Here is a 22,106-nt window from a genome sequence, read left to right as displayed (position 1 = left end):
GTTGTGGATACCTGCAAGCAAGAACCACCTCTTTGACTGCTCTGTTCGGGCTGCAGTTGAAGGTTAAACTCACTGAATATGAGACGGTATTTGATCGCCACGATATTACGTATGCTGTCTCAAACTCATGTCAGCTTTTGAAACGGCACAGCTACCGCCACTATGTGCTGTTTGAGTTTTTCTGGATAATGAGCCCGGCATGGAAGCGCTGCAACAAGCTTGTTTCTAAGAGCGCGCGCTGTTGTATGATAACGCTGTGTCGTCTTCGTGCTTCAAGTTGTGGGCGCCAAACTGTGGTAAAGTGGTTCCCAGTTGCCTGGTTGGATTTGCATGACTTGCGCCCGTTTGAGTATCAGCGAACGTACCAGGCGTCCTGCGTGGTATTTTGAAGCGCTTGATCAATAGCGGGTCTAAGAATACTGCAATACTCTCCTGTTGGGATCCCTTTGTAAGGAGCACTGAATGTACTAGTACATTTTAACTGGGTTGCATTCTCAACAGCTCGTAGTGAGTCAACTCTCATATATTCAAGAATTCTTCGAAGTATTCTTTTCCAATTAATGTAAAGGGAATGCCATGCACAGATCAGTATTGGCAGTAGCTATTGAGTGTAGAGGTAGAGTTCTCCAAGAATTATGGGTCTTAGTTACAATGTTTTATGGAAACCCCTTAGAATTTGTCATGCGTGTTTCACTGAAAAGATGAGGCCGGCATGATGGCTCAGTTTTTATCGTGTTCTTCTGGTGACCCGAAAGATGCAGCTTCGATCCCTGCCTCGGCGGTGACATTATGATAGAGGAAAAATGCTACAGCCTTGTGTGCTATGCGATGTCAGTGCGCTGTAAAATACCACAGGTGGCCGCAATTATTCCGCAGCCTTTCAGAAACTACAGCGTCTCTCAGCCTGAGTCACAATGAGTTTTTGAACCTCGTAAAACCAAACCAACAGATCAAAGATTAGATTTCTAGAATGAAATAGCCACGATATGACGCGTTTTAAAACACGTGTGTAAAAGTGGGGTGAGATTTTTTCAGTTCCTCTTATATTAGTTTTTCCTTTTCTCTGTGCAGATCAGCTTGCCCAGAAGACTGACTGCACACAACAGGTCGCAAGAATGCTTCTGAGGAAACTTGTCTGACCGTTACTTTGAACATTTATTTTAGTGTGGTGCACTCTATGGTACATATATTGCATATTCCCAGCCTAGATAGCTCGGAACTAAACTAAATTTGTTAGTATATTGATAGCCATGTCATTTGTGAAGACCATGTGGTGATCTTTTCCAACAGTTGAAGACTTTCTATTGACAGTCTATAGACAATGGTCTACAAAACGTTTAGTAGAGAGAGGTCTATAGACTGTCTACTAAGAAAGATCTCTAGCGTTGCCAGCACACATGCCTATAGATCGCCTATAGACTGTCTATAGACATGTGTCTATTATCTGTAGACATTTGGCTTTATACTGTCTGTAGAGGGCAATCTATAGGAAATCTTTCGCCATAAGTAAGTCTATAGGCCGGTGCCTATGGACTGTCCATAGAGCCGTCTACTTTCATTAGTCATTTGTCTATATACTGTCTGTAGACAAAGGTCTACCAAAATGGTATTGTCATAAATCTACGATTTGTCTATAGACTAGTAAATAGGATTTGTACGCTGACGCAATACGGAGCACGAATGAGATATTGAAATGAGAAGACGAAAAAAAATGCGATAAATAAATGCATTTTTACAAAATACGGCCCTAGGATGGTCGTAGCGCCTATTAGGCTTAGAAGGAGCCGCACGTGGGTTCTCGCTTAAGGCATTTCGCTTCCCAACGCATCCCCGCATGCAAACGCTTTCCTGATGACGATAATAGCTTGAGCGCAATCCTTTGTCAACAGGCGGATATGTACGCAAGATACAGAATAAATATAAAAAAGAAAAAGTTGCTTTGCGGCTTAAGAAACCTTCTTCATCAGCCCGTTTTCCAAACCGGACAGCCCATCCGGCCTCATTCGGCGCTTTTTGGTTTTCACGCTCTGCGTTGAGATGTTTCGCTTTTCTTCGTGCTGTTGAGCGCGCTGAGCGTTTATCGTCGTTTACCCTGCCCCTCGATATCCCTCTAACGCATGGCACGTGCCACCTCCTGCATAGATAAAAAGGAGCGCCGCCTGAACGAAGTTATTTTTCATGCATACCATGTAAAGAAAAAAAGCACAGATATCTGAACTCTTGACTGTTTCTTTACGAAGCGAAGGTGTATTTATTCGATTCCTTGACGCTCGATATAAGTAGTCAATTGTTTTCAACTGCCGACATTTATTTTTTATTGACAAGGACATCACAGGAGGTGTTGGTGCCTGAATATTTCGCCGGCTACTACTTTGCACACAATTGAAGAAACGCCCTTAAACTGGCGACAGTACGCTCAACACAGCAAAGCTACAACAAATAATACAATGGATCTTGCATGTCGTAGTCGATTGTTTGCAACGGAGGACGCGGACACGTTTTGTACAAATGAAGGTGCAGCCATTACCGCAGAGCGTTGTGGCTTCGCCCTTCTTCAGTGGATGTTACACGTACGACACAGTCCTCTTACTAGCCAGGGAAATTTAAAAGCCTTTTCGTCCTCATGGCGCAACAGTTTTAAGTATACAAGTAAGGGGTTCGAGCGTAGCTATTGCAGCTGCCTATCGAAATGGTAACGAGGAATCGGATAAGAGAAATTTTGCCGCGTTTCGTGTAAACAGAGGAGGACAGGAGACGGCTGTCGGCTTGATAACTGCCATTCGTTGTGTTCCTGTGTTCAGCTATCACTTTTTCAAATAAAATCATTACTGAGGTAGCAGCAACTGAGTCGTTTAGAAGGCGCTCTTCGGCCGTGGCTTCACCGCGGCGTGAACTTGATTCTGAGACCCGTTCCAGGCCGCAGCACCATTTCCAACGAGAGCGCCACCTGATCTCGCTGGTCAAGCGACCGGACCCGAAAGCGGCGGAGTATGTTGGCCACCGCGATCTTCTCCTCCGCCAGTGCGAACCTCTGACCTGAAACATGGAAAAGAAATAAAGGCAGCTGAACAATGGCACTTGTATCTAATCTGTGCGCAATACAACAGGTAATGTTTGCTACATTCGATACAAAGCGATAAAACAGATCTTTGCTGCGTCCAATTAAGACAGCGTTGTGCTGGCAGTGCCGCGGTACAGAGCGCTTGCGCTAGGCCAGGTGCGGACACGCTAGAGATGATTTCGCTCGGGTCAGAATGACCGGAATAGTGGCACATAGAAGACGAAGGGTAGCGGGCAGTGCCACGGGATGGAACTGTCGCGCTTGGCGAGCAGAAAACGGGAAGTTTAGCTCGGGGTTGGTAACCGTCCCATCAGGGATTACGCACTAATATCCAATTTGGAATAAAAGAATACAAAATAGCCACGCGGCTGGTTTTTTTCCACGTCAATTTCGCTAAAAAAGACCATGTTTATGTTGGCCCCAAAATTGAACAGAACAGCGTTACAGTGCTCCCTTGGATGAAAGTGGCTTTTCTTCAGTGTAAGTAGCAAGTACAGTGAACGGTAGGGAGCTAATGCCATTAAAGCACGTGGATGGTGCGTCTTTCGATTCCGCACAAGCTTTTATTATGATTTCCATATGCGTTGAAAGCTCCAGCGTGAATGCTGCGCCATTCACTGAATTGAAACCAACAGAAATGAAAAAGAAAGGTTGCGGAGACCTTGCCTTCTGCGAGGGCGTTTGAATTCGTTAACTTCCTTCAAACCTGCACAGACTGTTTCTATCGATGAATAAAACAGATAAGAGAGGCGCGGATATGATAGGGTTTAGCGCGGAGTAAAGATCGCTGATTGTCTGTCAGGAAGGAATGTGTTAGCGCGCGGCAGCCAGATCAATGGACAACCTCCAACAGCGGTTGAATGAGAAAAAATACGCAGCCTGGCTTAGAATCGAAACATAAACAGAAATTAAATCAAAATAAACACGGCCCTTGTATTCTAGCCCCGCAAAAGACGTTGTGCGCTTTAATTCAGCAATTTCACTAGGGGTTTCCGGTGTGTTATACAAGTCGTGAAGAATTTGCGAAAGGACAATACTCTGGTGCTATCGTTTTATAGGGCTTTCGATATTCCTTCACTTGGAGGGTAGTGGGCATCGGATCTGAAGAGAACTATTGGCTTTAGTCGTTTTGATATATATAATTTCGGATTTCGATGCAATTTAAAATGATGACAAAAGCACTCAGCAAAGCCTCTCTCCACACTGTGGACTGCCGATTAAAGGGCTCAAAAATGGAAGGCAAGGAAACAAAAGCTCTTAGAATAGTTCCCTTCAGTAAAGAAGATTCCAACAGCAACTTCACGGCCATGTCCGGCGGGAAATCCCCGCCTGTGTTTTATTTGTTCTTATATCGCCGTCTATTACTACGCCCCTTCTCAAATGTTGAGACCACGCGAAAAGGAAAGCTGCGTGCCTGCGCAGTCTCCCACGGCATCGTCTATTTGCAAGATAAGAATAAGGTGCTTTCCAATAATGTTAACCTGTCTGCCCACACACTTCTGCAAGGCACGGCTTTTTACACAGGAAAAATTGCAATTACCACCATTCCCGTGGTCTCTCCACTTATGCGCACGACTGTATACGTTTCGCATCTTGAAATATCGGGTATCTCGCCACGCATTGCCTTGAGGCGAGAGGTAACAGCGCCTGCATTTTTGTTCCACCCGCTGTATGTCTGCTGGCGCTGACCTTGACCTTACGTGCAGCGTCCAGAGAACGATACTCCTTTTCTGCCGCATGCATGGCCGTCAAAAGTTGACAACTCATTCAATTCGGAACACGTGGTCGCTACCCGCGTGCTGCAATGCGATCATGTGACCTGCAAAATCTGTTATGTATAATAAATGTCCTCCTCCAACCCAGTTTCGCAGCCCTGTCTCAGCTGCATCACGCCTCGTCGGCGGAGAGTTGTGATGGGGGCGAAACGCAAAAAGGCGCCCGCGCGCTGCTCGATGTCAGCGCACGTTAAAGATCCCCAGGTGGTGGAAATTATTCCGGAGACCTCAGCTACCTTACCTTTTTCTCTCTTACTTCTTTCACTCCCTCCTGAATCCCGTCCCTCATTACCTGATTAAAGTGTCCATCCAGATGTCAGACATTTAATGGAACATTTGTTTTCCGGTAAACAAATTTTCTGAAAACGTTTTTTTTTTCATCTCGTGTTTCCCGGCGCACAATGCGGCCATGTTATGTGGCATGTGAATGCACACTAAAAATCTCAGGTGGCCGAGATTATTCCGCGGCTTCCACTACTGACTCTCTTTTTCTCTGCCTTCTTGCACTACCTAGTTCATCTCCCCCATCACAACGCAGTTATGGTGTCCTTGACGAGCGAGACAGTTACTCAGTGTTCCCTTTCCTAATAACCAATATATTATGCCCTGCTGTTTTCCCCTGATACTCCTTCACTAGGGGAGCAATGGTGCTGCATGTTGTGTAAATACTAAGACATCGCGACGCAAGTGTGCGTTGCGCGAAGCGAATGTGCATAGATGTAACTTAATGCGGATGAAGCTAAAAGCGAATGCGAAAATGTGCCGGGGAAAGCTATAGCTGCTGAAGTGCGTATCAGCGCCGGTGTATTTCTCACTAACCTTCTAGGTTGCCTTGCAAACACTGCTTTCCTTAAATGGACACACAAGACGAAAAACAGTTTTTCCTGTATCGTCAAAGTACTGTGTTCTGATCACAATGATGTTGCGCTCACCATAAATGGAAGTTTTACAACATAAAACTACCGCAAAACAAAATAGAGGTGTCGCCATCACCGGCCGATTTAGAAAGTAAAACGCCTCTGTCGATTCACCGATTTTCGGCTCGGATCCAGGAGTCAACGCTAAGGCGCTAATCTTTTCAAAATAGACGGCAGCCAGTCTTTCTCCTCAACGCCGCCACTAGTTAGAATGGAGTGTCGGGAAAGGCTTTAAATCCAAGTTCCTAAGCAGTAAATGCGTCTTTCGCTGCCGAAAAATAGTGAAAGTAGTCCGAAATAGGCAGGGAATCAAATTTTATTGATGAATACAATTGGTTGGTTTTGGTTATGCGGGACTGAACATCACAAAGCGACAAAGGCTATGAGTGGCGCTGTAGTAGAGAGCTCAGGAAATTTCGACCACTTGGGGATCTTTAACGTGCACTGACATCGCGCACTAGATGGTCCTGTAGCATTTCACCTCCATCGAAGTATGCCCACCGAGGGTGAGATCGAACCCACGCCTTTTGGGTCACCAGCCGAGCACCATAACCACGCCACCGCGGTGGCTGGAATAACAACTGAATTAGGCTGTGCTCACTGTCCCTGTAAGCAACAAAAGGCAAACAAGACTGCCTTGAGGCGTCCTGCAGTAACAGTGCGTCAAACTTGTGGCTTCAAGCATTGCGTCCAATTCGCTGCGCGCTGGACGGAAACTGTATACCTGATTCTGTTGTCTTTCGGAGAGTTGTACACACTCCCTACTTTTTTAATATCAAGCGAGCGTCGACTCACCGACGCCGCGGTACCGTGTCGAAGCAGAGCAGAAATAGCGAGAGGGAACTAACATGTGCACCGATCATGCCCCTAGAATTGGCATTCTCTGTCGTGCAAAGCAAGATTTATGGCCAAGTTCTGAGAGCGGTTGTCTCGTTTTCAATCTCCTGCGTGTTTGTGGCTATGGATTGTAGCAAACGGTAACGCTCCAAGTACAACGCTAGGCCCCGGTTGAGTTTGCGGGCAGGCGTCTTGAGAGCGTTTGCCTTTACTTATGTAATGCGCTAGCACCGAGGGTCCTCCTTTCGTAAGTGAAAATTGCAATGAGGCTCTTGGGCAAGATAGGCTATTTATCGAAAAACTGTGCTTTTTAGACATCACCATCGCCGTTTGCTGCCGATAAAGACAGTCGGTCATAGCTTCTATTGGCTCCGATGCGGAACAGCTGATGATCGCCAGGGGTTGCTTAGCGCTAATCAGAACAACCCAGCAGATGACGCTGATCCGCTGCAGCAGCAGGAATTGTGGGCACGCCTTTACCCTCGCATGCTTTCTCCTCATCTTCCGCCGCAGCAGCGCCGGGCAGTCGGCGCGTGATTGATTTTATCTAAAAAATTCGGAGGGTTTACAAAAGGCAGACGTGGTGACTCAAAAACACGCGGTGCAAAAACGCAAGTATAGTCTCTGAAAGCCCCCTATGAGCACAAATTGGCGTTGACTGCAGAATCTCCAGCTGCGCTCTCCTCCTCTTTCGGCAGAGCCCTAGAATACAATTATAATTTGCATGATCTGCTCGTGGCGTGGGCGGGTGCGCATCAGCTATGAACACCAACTTATATTTTTTTACTTCAATGTGGCTTTCTCAAAGCACTGTTACATAATATTCTGAAATTATAGCTGTGAACTGCGAAATTGCATTGTTTTGATCTGTACATTGTGGAAAACCTGTGCCCCCCCCCCCTGCGCTTTTACTCAGACGACCACATTCATCATCGTGTGTCAACCGCCCAAGCTGGGCGAGGAGGTAAGTCTCCCTCATGGGGAAGCGGAGGCAACGACGGGAGCGCCACCTCTAAGCTTACGAGGAACCCCGCGGAGCCGGAGGGTCTCTCTATGTTCGGCCAGCGTCGTGAGCGGTTGCAGCTGCACGCTCTTGTCACCATCCGCGGCAGGCGCACAGAGATTCCTCGTGTCTTGCCCGTGAGGTTGTGGTTCCAGGCAGCGAAGTGAGCGCAGCAAAAGCGCTCTCTCGGCACCTTCCCCAGCAAATGTTCGGGGACGGCTTTGCCCCGAGAATGCGGCGCGCACGCGAAGACCCGGCTGCCATTGTCGGCGCAAGCAAAACTTTGCCGCCGATGCGTCCTAAGTCGCGCCCCCGCTCCATCTGCTAAGCCGGAAGCCCTTCTTAAGTAGACTTCTACTTCCGAGGAATGCCTCGTTGGTTTTCCGTAGCTAGCTGGCCCGCTCTGTGTATTATTTGCAAGTGTAATAAATAGCATATGAGTGTTCACGCTGTGTCGTCCCTCCCTTTGTTCCCTCTAGCACGAACCCCTCCGTGATTAGCGAGCAGAAACGCTGCAGCCGTGGAGTGGGAGTGCGGGGGCGGAGGGCTGGCATCTAGTTATGGTACAACGTTATAGATAATGTTGATTGTTTATGTGTAATTGTTGTTGCGGAGAGCAACTGCTGTCTCGCCACTGTTGCTGCACCGTCGGCGCCCTCTATGGCCAGAGGCTATAGTCAGAAATACATGTTCCCTCCTTTAGTCCTGGTTCATGGGCAACAACTCTCTATTGCATCAGTAAACACACAATAAAAGCAAAGATAAGTTGCTTGCAATCTTAAGTACTACTGGCATTAGGTACTGAGTGTCTCTTTCGGCGCAGTGTAATAAAAGTCCACCTGCTTATTAGGTGCTGCAGAAGTTATTGCCAACAACACAATATTTTTTTTTCTGCAGCAAACAGCCCAAAACGTACTCACAACGAAAGAAGCAGACATAGGACACGGCGCTGCTACAAGTGAAAATTTAATGCAGGAGTCTCGCGTTATATACACAGAAAGGAGCGAAATAAACACGGGGAAAGATTTATACAGACACGGCATGGCAAGGTAATCGGCATGTGGTCAACGTCATGGCGCACTCTCGGGCAGATATGTCGGCTCTTTTTAGTGCTACGGAGGAGGTGCTTCCACAATTTTAACCTGATCTTGCCTTTATCGTAAATGCCTGCATAATCTCCCTACTGTCTTGTTCCTTGTACTTCGCAATGGCGCGTGCATAGAAAAGCGTTCAGAGTCACCGAAGCGGGCAGCAATTTAGCCTCTCATAATAATTTTTTGCATAGCTCCGTGGTTTTCCAGCCGCTCCTCATCAAGGTATCTGCTCATTTGCGCTATTTTCTTTTTTCGCGACCCATAGTGGCGTGGGATGCGGGTTCGATTCTGGCCGCGGCGGTCGAATTTCGATGCAGGCGAAATTCTAGAGGCCCGTGTACTGTGCGATGTCAGTGCACGTTATAGACCCCCAGGTGGTCGAAATTTCCGGCTCCTTTCACTACAGCGTCTCTCATAGCCGGAGTCGCTTTAGGACGTTAAACCTCCCTAAACCAAACCAATATTGGCGTGCACTGCGCAACCTCTTCTCTACTATATTCTAAGGGATCGCGGTGAGTTATGTTGCGTACTAAGAGCAATTGCTCTTCGCGGTTCTCTCGCGCTGCATATGCTGTCACATGAATGCAGAAAACACTTTTTCAACGATTATATTGGCAATATTTTTGAGACTTAAACTGAACTGGCGCATTTATGAAACAATGAAATTCCTTATCTTTTTCTTTTCGCTGATCGGTACCAAGTACCAATGTTTGTCCGATTCTTGTTTAGTATGCTGGCGGCCACAGGAAACCAGACCTGTGGTTAAAAACTTGTGGCTAAAAGACGCAACAACCCGTTTTCAAAGCGCTTGTTTCGAAGAACACGGCATGAATTTTGAATCGCACTCCAGCAGCACAAGCTGACAAAGCCTCTGTAAAAAAACTTTCACTTTCACTTTCACTTTATTCACCTTAAAGACCCCCTTCAGGGGGTATTACATAAGGGGTGGGTTAATATGTTGATCAACAAGTACAAGTCATTTCTTTGAAATAATTGCTTAGCGTATCTGAAAATGCAGACAGGTGTGTGATGGCAGCGATATCGGTGGGGAGGCCATTCCAGTCCACAACAGTTCGGAGAAAAAATGAACCTGAAAAAGTTGCAGTACGCGACACAGGGCGGGCGATCTGAAACGGATGGGCAGTGCGGTGAGATATGCGGTTCGGATGAGTAATGTAGGGTGGTTGATTTAGAGAACTATGGAAAAACTTGTGGAGCAAATAGAGGCTGGCAATGCGGCGGCGGTCTGCGAGGCTTTCAAGAGCGGAATTCTTCTTCAGAGCTGAAACGCTGGTGGTATATGAATATGCAGAGTGAATGAAACGAATGGCGCGGTTCTGAACTGATTCGAGTGCATTTGTTAGGTATGCATGGTGTGGGCTCCAGATGGGGCTGGCGTACTCAAGTTTGGGTCTGATGAGGGTTTTATAAGCGAGAAGCTTCACGTGTTGCGGCGCATGACGAAGATGACGTTTCATGAATCCTAGAGATCTGTTAGCAGATGATAGGATTGTGGTAATGTGTGTTCGCCAAGAAAGATCGCTGCAGAGGGTGACACCAAGATACCTAAACGATTGGACGCTTTCTACAAACGAGTTAGCAACTGCATAGGAAAAAATAAGAGGATTGTGTTGTGGATGAAAGGAAATGATTTTGCATTTGTTAGCATTTAGCGTCATTAGCCAGAGGTCACACCATTTATGGACGCTGTTAAGGTCGTTTTGAAGGGCCGTTTGATCAGAAATGTTAGTGACAGTGCGATAGATTACGCAGTCATCAGCGAAGATACGAATTTTACATGACACATGTGAAGCTAGATCATTAATATATATTAGAAACAAGAGTGGGCCGAGCACAGATCCCTGAGGGACGCCAGATTTAACAGGGAGAGCGCTTGAGCGGTGGTTGTTAATAGAAACGAACTGAGATCGGTTAAGGGGCGCTCACATTAGCGGGAAAACGCGCAACGCCGGGCGTTTCCCGCGTGCCGCTTCCCGCCCAAGCCGGTTTTTCTCCCGCGGACAGCCTGCTCTCCCGTCCCGCGGAGCGATGGGTTCGGTACCTATTTTTCCCGTGCCGGTGATTAAGGACAGCCAATGGGCGCCGACCGTGAACCGTGACGTCGGTCCCAGCTCAGTGACCCCGTCGGCGGAGGCTGCGCGCGTCCGGCCGGCCGGCCCCCGGCCGGCCGGCCGGGGCACTCGGCGGCTGCTTTGCCAGGGCGACGGGAGGGGAGCTAGCAGGGTGCGCTTTCCAGTCTTCTCTAGTGTCACGTGACTATCCCCTTCTCTTTCTGCTCGTTCGGGTCCTCCCTCAGCGCCTCCTCTCTCCACATTCCAAGACAACCGCAGCGAGAAAACGCGCGTAGTGTGAGCGTCATTCCGAGGAGCTGCGAGGCAGCGTCGACGTTGACGCTGTGCCGGCGCGGGAAGCTTCCCGGTAGTGTGAGCGCGCCTTTAGCTAGAAATTCTTTAATCCATTGCAGGATATTAGGGTGTAAATTTAAAAGGGCGAGTTTTAGTATTAGGCGCTGGTGAGGTACCTTGTCAAATGCCTTCGCAAAATCTAAAAATAACGCATCGGTCTGCAGGTTGCGGTCAAGGTTAGCATGCACGTCGTGAGTGAAGATTGCCAGTTGGGTTTCGTAGGAGAGCCCCCTACGAAACCCGTGTTGAGCCGGATCAAGGAAGCTGTTTGAATCTAGAAAGTTTATGATATGGGAATAGATGACATGTTCCATGATTTTGCAAGGCACGCTGGTTAAGGAGATGGGACGATAATTTAGCGGAGAATCCTTTTGACCTGATTTGTGGGCCGCGATGACCCTCCCCACCTTCCAGTCGTCCGGTAAAGTTCCTGTCGACAGCGATTGCAGAAACAGTAATGAGAGATAAATGGCAGAAATGTGTTTTGTGTTTTTCTGTACTTTTGAGTTCATTTCGTCCACTCCAGCGGCTGACGAAAGTTTAATTCTGTCGATAAGGTTTTCGATACCCTGCGCTGTGATTTCGATGGGAGACATTGCTGGCAGTGTTAGAGTAGGCGGAGGGGGCAATGGTGAGGCAGTTTCGTTTGTGAAAACAGATACAAACGCGCGATTAAATATTTCGGCACATTCAGTATCACTGGCATCCTCGCCTGCGGCATTCGTTAGAGTGATGATGCGAGTTGCTTGCGGATTTATTATTTCCCACAACCTCCTGGGGTTATTCGTTAGGATTTTTGGTAGATAAGTTTGGAAAAATGCTTGTTTGGCGCAGCGAATTGCATTGTAATACGTGTCCTCGGCCTGATAGTACCTATCCCATGCATCTGCGTCTGGGCTCCGTTTCGCTGCACTATAAAGTCGTTTTTTTCTTCTTTCTAATCTCTTAAGGTTGTGTGAAAACCACGATTTTTGGCAGTTTGCTCGAAAGCTGAAAGAGGGAATAAATTTGTTTGTCAGTTCTTCGATCTTCTTTTTGAAAATCGACCAGTTATCATTGACAGACCGGTGATGAAATGTGGATTGAAAATAAGGCAGGAATGCTTCTAGCTCGTTGTTGATTTCTTCGTAATTGCCTTTGTCGTACATACGGATGGTTTTCTTGAACGTTTGGCGGGATGTGGGGGAGAACTTGAATATGGCATGAATAACCTTATGATCACTGATTTCACGCAGGTAAGTAATCGATGGTAAGCTTTCAGGGTTGTTGGTCAGTATTAAGTCCAGAATATTTCAAGATCCGTGAGCGACGCGTGTCGGTTCGAGCACCATTTGCGTCAGGTTAAAGTTTAAGCATACATCTACGAATTCTCTTGCTTCAGGGTTAGCCGCGGTTAGTGGTCCTACGTTTTGCCAATCGATGCCAGGGTAGTTAAAATCGCCTAAGAGAACAATTTGCGCACCAGGGTGTTTTTTAGTAATTTGGACTAGTGCATCGTTCAGGTTAAGCGCGAATCCTGGGTTGCTGTTGGGGGCCCTGTAGCAGACGCCAAGTAGAACTGTTTACGGTGGAGCGCAACATTTTATCCACAATATTTCTAGATCTGAACTAATGTTAACATGAGAACAAGATATTTGGTTGTTAATGGCAATAAGAACACCTCCTCCGCGTGTGCCTTGACGATCATTGCGGTAAACATTGAAATTTGGCAATTCATCCAGAATTTCATTATCTGTCACGTCGCTTGTCAGCCACGTTTCAGTTAAGATTAATACGTTGCTGCCTGAAGATGACAGGAGATTAGACAGGGCTTCGCGCTTTGGAAGGAAACTGCGTATATTGGTGTAGATTATGGAAAAAGAAAGATTAACTCGACGGGTAGCCTGTGGTTGCTTGCGCGCGATCCGACGGCGACATGATTCCTATGCGATTTCTTTCGCGGTCTGTGTGTCTTGGTCAAACATATAACGTTTTGGTCCCATGTGCAGCGTTTTGTATCGAAGGGAAAAGGGTCCTGACTTGGTTCTGGCGAAAGCCACAACGTGTTTTCGGGCATTTTGGACGGGCCGAGAAAAATCTTCGCCGATACTGAAATCTGTATTTTTAAGCTTAGGGCCATTCGAAAGAATGACCCCTTTGGTTTTGAAAGCAGACAGCTTCACTATTACAGGTCTTTGGCGGTCAATGCTGTGACGGCCAAGGCGGTGTGCGCGCTCTATGTCTTTAGGGTCGATTACGAGGTTCAAGCTATCAAGGCAGTGCTGGATTATTATTTTTTCTGATTGGTCATATGATTCTTTCTCATTTGGGTCGGGAAGTCCATATAATACTAGATTGTTTCTTCTTGAGCGGTTCTCAAGATCATCCAGACGTGTGTCTATCTCGGAAAGCTGGTGGGTCGTTCTAGCAGTGCTGGTTTGAAGTGTTTCGATTTCTGTTCGCAGGGTACTAATTACCTCAAATTGGGTTTCAAGATTCGCAATTCGTTCGCTTAGGGCAGATATTGTTTTATCTGTTGTTACTAGTTGATTTTTTCAGGCCTTGGACTTCAGAAATAAGTTTTCTCTGACCAGAGCTCAACTTTTGCAGTTCGGCCAAAACAGCATCAGTATTAGGTGGTCACGGATTTGTTTCAACATCGCCCGATAGTAATAGTAAAGCACGAATCACATTGACACATTCAACAGCAAGGCAGAAGCAGCACTGTGGGCTCGGCAGCTGCACCAGACAATAATTACTAGATTTCTTAGCAAAAAGAGTATATGGAACACCGACCTGCATGACGAAGGTAAGCGGATTAGCGGTCCGTACAGTGGCACAGCCGCAAAGCCCACAGTGTGCCGAAGGTGGGTGTCGCTGTTTTATAGCTGACGCAAACGGTGCTGTCGGTGACGATGGGGCCGCCGACGCCGCTTGTTTGGTCCAGTTTTCGAGAGGTGGCGTTGCCAGGGGCTCCCAAGTGTCGGTGGCGACCGGGTGACGAGCACAAATTTCGCCTTAAGGGTATGATGTGATAGCGTAATGGGTTAATTCTCATATATGAAGAAGGTCGTTCTTGACTTAAAATTCATAGATTAGATCCTTGGGAGTCATCTACCCATCCTGGCGCAGTGGTGCAGCGGTTAAGCGATGCGCCATTGCCTTACGAATGCAGGTGCTCCCAGCGGTAGGCCCTGTGCGACCGAGGACGCTCTTCCCGAGCGACCAATTATTGTTTTAACGGCGACCTCCCACGGTGGACACTTCGCTTACTATCCGATGGGAAGGTTGTGATAACGCCGCAGAGCCACGTTACATAGGTGGCCACCTATCTCCGACGCTGCCATCCGGGGACCACCTGCCACAGCCATGCCAGTGATATTTCGTTCACAACGCCGATGCCCGATTCTTTGGAGAACTGGGCCTTCAACGCTTTCGCGTTATAATAGGAACAGGCAGTGCCTTAGGGGAAGAAGGACTTACTAGCTCTTGGTTAAAAGCACCAGCAGACATACTGTAGTGAGAAATGCAGGGTGAGTTGTGAGAATCGTATGATAGTCTTTTTGGCAGCTTCTTGTACCTAAGAAGCTGCGCTAGGCAATGTGCAATAGCATTAACTGACATCATGACATCACCGTGAAAAAGCTGAGGCGCCACGTACCGATGCAGTTCCTCGGCCCGGCCGAGAAAGGTGCGTAGGCGTACGGGTGGCGTCCCTTGGAGTTCTCCGGGAAGAAGCGCTCCGGGTGGAACTCCTCGGGCTTCGGGAACACCGCCGGGTCCCGGTGTAGGAAGTACGGGGCTATCTGGATGATGGAGCCTTTCGGAAGCGTTGTTCCGCCTGAAAACATGAAATCAGCCAGTCCGGGGATCATATATGCAAACAGAATGTATCACAAGACCTGTGTAGAAGTAAAAATAAATGCATATGGCTATTTCTGTTCCATGGTGGTTCGTTTATTTGCATCATCTACGGCGTTCTAGCAGCCCTGAAGCATTTACGTTGCAGGCAGGTTAAAGAAGCGCCCTCAGTCACTAAAGCACGTCTGTAAAAACCAACCATGGTGGCTTAGTTCCCTTGGCTAGAGGTGGCTGAAACCAAGATGACACGTTAGATCTCGGCTGCAGAGGACGTGGTTCTATGGGAGCGAAATGCAGAAGCAAGTATCTTGTGCTGTGCAATTTCAGCGCAGATTGGACGGCTCCAAGGAGTCTCATTTGTTTCACAGCCCTCCACTACGGCGTCCTTCATAGCACATTTAACATTTCTTTATGTCCTATCACGCCAATTACAATTTTCACGCTTGGAGATTTCCAGAATTAAGCACATCTTCCCTGCTTGGAGCACAGGACCTAAATTTTCATTCCAAACATTACTTGCTCTTTTTCATAGCGTGTGAAATCCAACTGTACCGCACTTACTATCATATCTCTCAATATGTCGCACAAGTCGACTCCCTAACATTGGAAAGTTTTTTTGGAAAAAACAGCTTACCTTTAAGACACGGACTGAGAAAGATGGGAGGGCACAGCACTGTGCCCTCCCATCTTTCTTAATGCGTGTCTTAAGGGTGCTCTGTTTTTTCCAAAAATGAATTGCCAACTAGCCCATTGGACCACAATTGCAAGCACATTGGGGAACGCAAGAAAAGAAAAAAATCTTGTCCATCTGGTTACGGCATTCCCCACCATGAAATTAGAGCGCAGCTTGATTTTGCGATATATGTGTTGTCGCACAACGATCATATTCTACCGCACTGAACGAGAACCCCTCAGTGGTGTGGAGCGGAGCAGTGCAACTCTAACCCTGCTGGAGCGGCCTCTGCCTGGTTCTGCTCCCTGTGACAACGCGTTGCAACGTGCTTGTCCAGGGGCTTCTCTGATTGCTTCAAGGTGGAACGCTGGAGCCACGTGAGGATTCGTTTTCGCTTGGAGCGGGTCATGAGGCGCGTGGCACGCACATTCAGTACAGAGCGTTTTCGTTCCCATGGTAAACGTTGCGGGCTCCAGCAACGGCCCCCTTTGACGGCCATAAATGTGCTGGTTGACGGTTTGACCGCAAAATCATGGCTGACTGATGTTGCGGCGAACTGCTTTTTGGTAGATCTTGCGCTCATTTGATCATAATCAACAACGTCTGTGGAAAAATTAAGGCGCCCGAAATCTTTCCGCAAAGAATGTTCTTGGTTGGGGAAGGAGACGAGTGTTTGTTCGTAATCCTTCTAATGTGTGCAGCCTAAAACGAAGGGTTTGTTGGGGTATCTGCCTGCTTCGGCATCCACCGCCGACTTTCGCGCAAGTGGTTGCAGTGTATGTTTTATGCAAGATGATTATCTGCAAACGTGTCTAGGCGTTTCCACCTCACGCTTATTATGCAGTCCTGAGATTTGGGACGTGTGTTTGACTTTCTAATTCCTCCGCATTTTTCAGTGTAACAAAGAAAAAGTAATGCGCCTACGGAGAAGTTATCTAATGGAGCGGCCAGTAAAGGTGATCTCAATGTGCGCTTAGAATCCCGCTCGGGGCCTTAGTAAATGTTTTTTTTTTACCCTTTCTCGGTGGCTAGTCACTGACAAACGGCCACCGCCGAGTTTTTGTTCCCAGAAGCGTTCTAATTCTGACGCATTAATGAGAACCTCTCTTTAAAACTTCAGAGCGCGTTTTGCAAGGTATAACAACTTTCATTGTTTTCCTGTCTAGGCTCTCTCTATAAGAAATTTTGCAAATTACGGATCCCATCTTGCTATACTTAAAACGAAACTGCTGCCGTGGGTCAGCGACTGCGGTCATGGCTTAATTAGAACATGATCAGGAGTTCGACACCTTTGGCAACGACCCCATTTCAAGGGAGGCCAAACGCCAGAGCACGCTTATACAGACATTCCTGTTCACTTCAAAAATAATACTAATTTTGGCGGAAAAAACTACAGGATTGCACCTATGTCTGCTTAACAGCGGAAATGCGAAACCACTGTCATTTATATTTATGTCTTTTTTTTATTTTTTCGTTATTTTTATTATTTCAATATTTTTATTCCTGATATATTTTTCTTTTGTTCTTTTGTTATTTCTACCTTGTATTTTTTGTGTTATTGCTTTAATTCGTATTTTTATCGCTACCATCATATTCATCACTGTCATCATTGCTGTTATCAACACTGTCATCGCCTCTATCGCTATCTCTTGTACTATCACTACTGGCAGATGTCATTATCACTACCATCACTGCCACTAGCGATCTCTAGCGATAACTATCACTATCAGTAGCTATCATTACCACTATCTATTACTATTTTTTGCTATAAGTATACAAACTATAGCTACTATCATCAAATATATGTTGCTAATCAAATGTTGCTTGAACAACTTTTACATTACATTTTAATTGCCATAAAACTTGTGATTGACAGTTGTGCACACACTTCTGCGGATAACTTTCGTCTACAACTTCCGTCCACGCCACTCCTGAGCCAAGAAAGGCTTACGCCTTATAAGCATCATGCAAAACTGCCGCCATCTTGCGGAAAAAAGCGAAACCGGTGGAACGCCGCCATGTTGGAGGATGACTAAGGCCAGTGCGTCCTCTGCTCTGGCTTGAAATGCGTTCTCCGATAGCTTTTTGCACGGCATGTGCTCGTCGGAAAGTCCTATTTCCTGAAAACTGCGTATGTAAGAATGAGTCATAGGTGGTAAATTGGCCTATCTGTGCTGCATAGGCTTCCAGATGACTTTGCAAAGGCTTGTTGCGCGTCCAAAACACATTCGGAGCGACACCGGGACATGTTTTTCACCGAACCATATGCATGCCTGCCGACGCTAAAGACGAAGAAACGCACGAGGCAGTGCAATTTTCGTTTGCTCCTGAAAATGCAGCGCGAATTTGGGTCTATAGTCGTATACAACTTATGTCTGCAGTGAAGCTCCGCCCGCATTTATGACCGGCGCACAGAATTCATCCACGACAAGAAAGTAGCCCGTTGTTAAAACTTCTCTTGTCACTTAAACATTCAGGTAATTACGTGAAAAAATATAAGCTCTAGAATTGTGATACCTGGCCTGTTTAAGAACGCCAGACATTAAAAGAGCTGATTTCGTTTACTTTTGGGACTGGCTAGCCGAGTAATACAGTAGGCCGCGGATCGTGGCCCAGTGTTCGCAACTGCCGTTTCTTTAAGTTCTGTCCTACTATAGTTTGGGTCAGCTTTTATTTTGTTCGATTAATTTTGCGAGTGTGCCTGCCCGAGTAGGGAGTTGCTGCAATAATAGAGTTTTTAGTGCGTTTGTACAAAGCCGTAGGCGATCGATAGAAAACTTAATGCTCATGTTTGCAGCCCTCTAGCATTTCGCCTCCATCGAAATTCGACCGCCGCGGCCGGTATCGAACCATGCGCCTTTCGGGCCGAGCACCACAACCATTGAGCCAGCGGCCATCGCGACTAAATAGAAGTGACCACGCATTCTTTACAATGTAAATTAAACCCTGCATTGTCCTTTTTTATGTAATAGATACTCGACGATTGTTCTACTTCTCATATGTTGAAAGGTGCTCAATCAAAGCGACAAATTCGCGTGGCCACACCGGCCAGGCAGCAGACGCGGCTTACGATGCGCTGCAGGATGAAACCGCTACTTCACTACCCGCCGCGGTGGCTCAGTGGTTAGGGCGCTCGACTACTGATCCGGAGTTCCCGGGTTCGAACCCGACCGCGGCGGCTGCGTTTTTATGGAGGAAAAACGCTAAGGCGCCCGTGTGCTGTGCGATGTCAGTGCACGTTAAAGATCCCCAGGTGGTCGAAATTATTCCGGAGCCCTCCACTACGGAATATCTTTCTTCCTTTCTTCTTTCACTCCCTCCTTTACCCTTCCCTTACTGCGCGGTTCAGGTGTCCAACGATATATTGTTACGGGATGCCACGGGGTGGCCACGGGCCCGCCCAGAGAAATATAGCAGCAGTACGGAGGAGAGCCGGCGAAGCACGACCGGCAGCGGCCAAGCTTTCTCGTTCTATCTCCCTCGTGCTAGAGCCGCGCGCTCGCCGCTCGCGCTCGCTCTCCGCCTCTTCTTTTATTCCCGTATCATCTTTCCATCGGGGGGGGGGGGGGGGGGGGGGCGGAGAAGTCAGGCCGTGCTTTGATGCAGGGTTTCCTGGGGCGATGCAATGTGGGCTCGCAGATAGGAAACGGTCACACTGTTCGTTGAATTCGTAGTGTGTGAACTGGGCGAAGGTGTCTGCAGTCGCCGAAGAAGGTCCCACACTGGTTAGGCTAACTTTAGGGAGTTTTATGCCTATTGAGCGGCGATCCGTTTATGGGACTGCATTGCGTGGGGAAGGCATGGAGCCAGCAGGCGACGACGGCACTGATGAGGACCCGGTAGCTAAGTCGGAGTCACCGCAGGCGCCGTATAGAGGCCGCAGTTGGGGCTGCGGACCGAGGAGCCTGCACCCGGACGCTGCGCTCGGCAGACGGTGGCGACCCCCGCGTGGCCAGCAAAGTCAATTCCGCCTCGATGGCGAGCGCCATGGCGGCGCGGACGGAATCAGGGCGGCCAGAGCGGACCAAGCGCTGCACCTCGGGGAGTCGGATGGCGTCGACAAACGCCTCGGTGCCGACCAGGGCCACGGCGTTCTGAGGCGCTCCCGGCAGCGACTGCAGAGCCAGGCGCTCAATGGCGGCGGCGAGGTCCTCGTACGTCTCCCCGGGCTCTTGACGGCGGGCTCGCAGGCGGTGGTACTGCACACGGGGTTGACCTGAGGCACCATAGTGGTCGGCGAGGAGGCCCGCCAGAACAGTGTAAGAGCCCAGCTGGTCGGGCGGCACGTTCTGCAGCAGCTCGGTGGCGCGGCCCCTCAGTTTTGCAACGAGCATCCATGCCTTCATTTGCTCGTCCCAGCCTCTCGCCGCCGCAATACCGTCCAGCTGGATGCGGTAAGCATCCCACGAGATGGTGCTGTCAAATGTGGGCAATTCCACAACGTCCAACGAACACTGCGGCGAGGACGCACCCGCGCCGAGCACGCCATTGGCGGCCACGACCGCAGGCCCAGCGACGGCAGAGCCGTAAACAGCGGCGGCGGGGAGGCCCAAAGGCACCTGACCTGTGCTCGGCTCGGCTGGCACCAGGCGACGGAGTTCGCGCCGGAGAGCTTCCATCTCCCCAGCCTGGGCAGTCAGACGGGCCTCCCATGCGTCCATCCGTTGGGTGACTGTATCCAGGAGGCGCTCAACACCGGCGTCCGGCTGCTGCGAAGAGCCGAGCCCCTCCGAGCGCCTAGGTCTAGCGGCGCCGGCCGCCGCGTCGTCGGCGCTATCGGCTGGTGGTGGACTCGTCGTCTGGCACGTCGGGTGCTTGACTCTGGGAGCGGGTGAGCGGCATGATCCCACCGCTGCCACCAAAATGTTACGGTGTGGGATGCCACGGGGTGGCCACGGGCCCGCCCAGAGAAATATAGCAGCAGTACGGAGGAGAGCCGGCGAAGCACGACCGGCGGCGGCCAAGCTTTCTCGTTCTATCTCCCTCGTGCTAGAGCCGCGCGCTCGCCGCTCGCGCTCGCTCTCCGCCTCTTCTTTTATTCCCGTATCAATATGAGACAGATACTGCGGCATTTCCTTTCCCCCAAAAACCAATTATTATTATTATTAAGCCGTCCATCTACAACCAACTTTCCATGATCTTACCCTGAACAACGTGCATGAAAGGTCGGACGGTCATACACGTTACGCGAACACAGATGATTGATATCGCGTAGGGCAAACGCTTCGTGCTTCCGCTCAGGCTGACTACTTGCACTCGCCTATATTCCCGTCATTAGCCTTGTTTAAAGCAAAATAAATATTTGGATAAAATATAACCATGCGTGAAACCGCTGCGTCGGATAGCGGTAGCAGCGGCAATTGAGACAAGCCGCGGACCGCACCATTACAGCGAATCACGATTGCCCCTTGCGAGGCAGATATTAGCAGCACTGTACCTGAACAGCAGTAAAAAAACAGCTTTTGTAAGCTATTTTCTTGTTGCCTACAAAATGTTTTCTTCCTAATCTCTTTTGCGACCTAGTGTTAAAGATATAAGCCACGCGATGCTCTCGACCAACAAGTGGCGATGGTTCCGCAAATTCGTGTCGCGGATGTCGGTGAGCGAGGTCGAAAAATAGACATTCGCTCGAATCAAGTGCCCTTACCTTTTTTCCTGGGAGCCCTTGTTCCTCTTGTCTGTACAGCAAGGCACCAAACAATATTTGAGCATGTTGAGCAAGAGGAAACTCGAGCGCCCGCGACTTGCGTACACATATACTTGTCGCGATTTCAGAAGCTATCCTCCAACATGGCGGACTGCGCGCGGCGGCTGCCAGATGAAAGCACATTTCGCATAAGGCCTATTATTTTCTGTACTCTCACTGCGCCGTATCTCATACACGGTTGTTTTAAAACTTCAAACGAAATTCATAGATAAATAATTTCTTCCCATGTTTTACGAGATTAAGGATAACATAGTATCTCATCAGCCCCCTGCAGGACAAAGGACTCTGCTATATCTCTCCACTTAAACCCAGTCCTCTGGAAGCTGCGGTCTCCTTATCCCCGCAAACTTCCTGATCTCATCTGCCCAAGTAGCTTTCTGCTCCCCCTGTTAAGCTTGCCTTATCTTGAAATCCGTTCCATTACCGTGAACGACCATCGGTCACCTTGCCTTCGCGTTACATGCCTTGCCCAAGCCCGTTTCTTGCTAGGCAGGCCCCGTAATGTCAAGACAAGATAACCGGTGACGTGTGATTATCGCAGCAAACACTCCTCTTTAGCACGCTTGCCTCCATTTTTTACTGGAGTTGTGTACCTTCTCGCTTGATTGTTGATTTTTCTCTGATCACGCGGATTAAATATTTTCGTGCCGATAATTAAGCGCTTTGAGCGTTAGTGTAAATGGTCCCCTTCACATACGAAACTGCGTCCTCTGGCAATAGATCCAAAAGTGCTAATACTGTTCTCGGAGTGCCTATCAACAAAGGAAAACAGA

General features: G+C 48.4%; 1 protein-coding gene, 1 long non-coding RNA gene and 1 pseudogene across 5 annotated transcripts in view; 1 reads left to right on the top strand and 2 right to left on the bottom strand.

Annotated features, from left to right (window-relative positions):
• Positions 1 to 1,885: 1,885 nt before the first annotated feature.
• The window catches only part of LOC144132472 (cytochrome P450 4c3-like), a 56,660-nt gene continuing 36,439 nt past the window's right edge, over positions 1,886 to 22,106 (bottom strand). For all 4 annotated transcript variants that reach the window (XM_077664907.1, XM_077664908.1, XM_077664909.1 and 1 more), the window contains 2 exons: positions 14,754 to 14,933; positions 1,886 to 3,036 (listed from right to left, as the gene is read on the bottom strand). In XM_077664907.1, coding sequence (XP_077521033.1) covers positions 2,879 to 3,036; positions 14,754 to 14,933 — 338 coding nt within the window. In that variant the 3' untranslated portion in view covers positions 1,886 to 2,878. The remainder of the gene's footprint in view (positions 3,037 to 14,753; positions 14,934 to 22,106) is intronic.
• On the top strand, positions 3,001 to 8,043 carry LOC144132473 (uncharacterized). The gene is made up of 2 exons (XR_013314823.1): positions 3,001 to 3,107; positions 7,507 to 8,043. It is a non-coding gene; the product is annotated as an uncharacterized LOC144132473 (long non-coding RNA).
• On the bottom strand, positions 13,036 to 14,463 carry LOC144133628 (uncharacterized; annotated as a pseudogene).

The sequence above is a fragment of the Amblyomma americanum genome, chromosome 5 (genome assembly GCF_052857255.1).
Source record: "Amblyomma americanum isolate KBUSLIRL-KWMA chromosome 5, ASM5285725v1, whole genome shotgun sequence".
Classification (NCBI taxonomy): domain Eukaryota; kingdom Metazoa; phylum Arthropoda; class Arachnida; order Ixodida; family Ixodidae; genus Amblyomma; species Amblyomma americanum.
The sequence above is the reverse complement of the archived record's forward strand: the minus strand, read 5'-3'. Positions and strand labels throughout refer to the sequence as shown.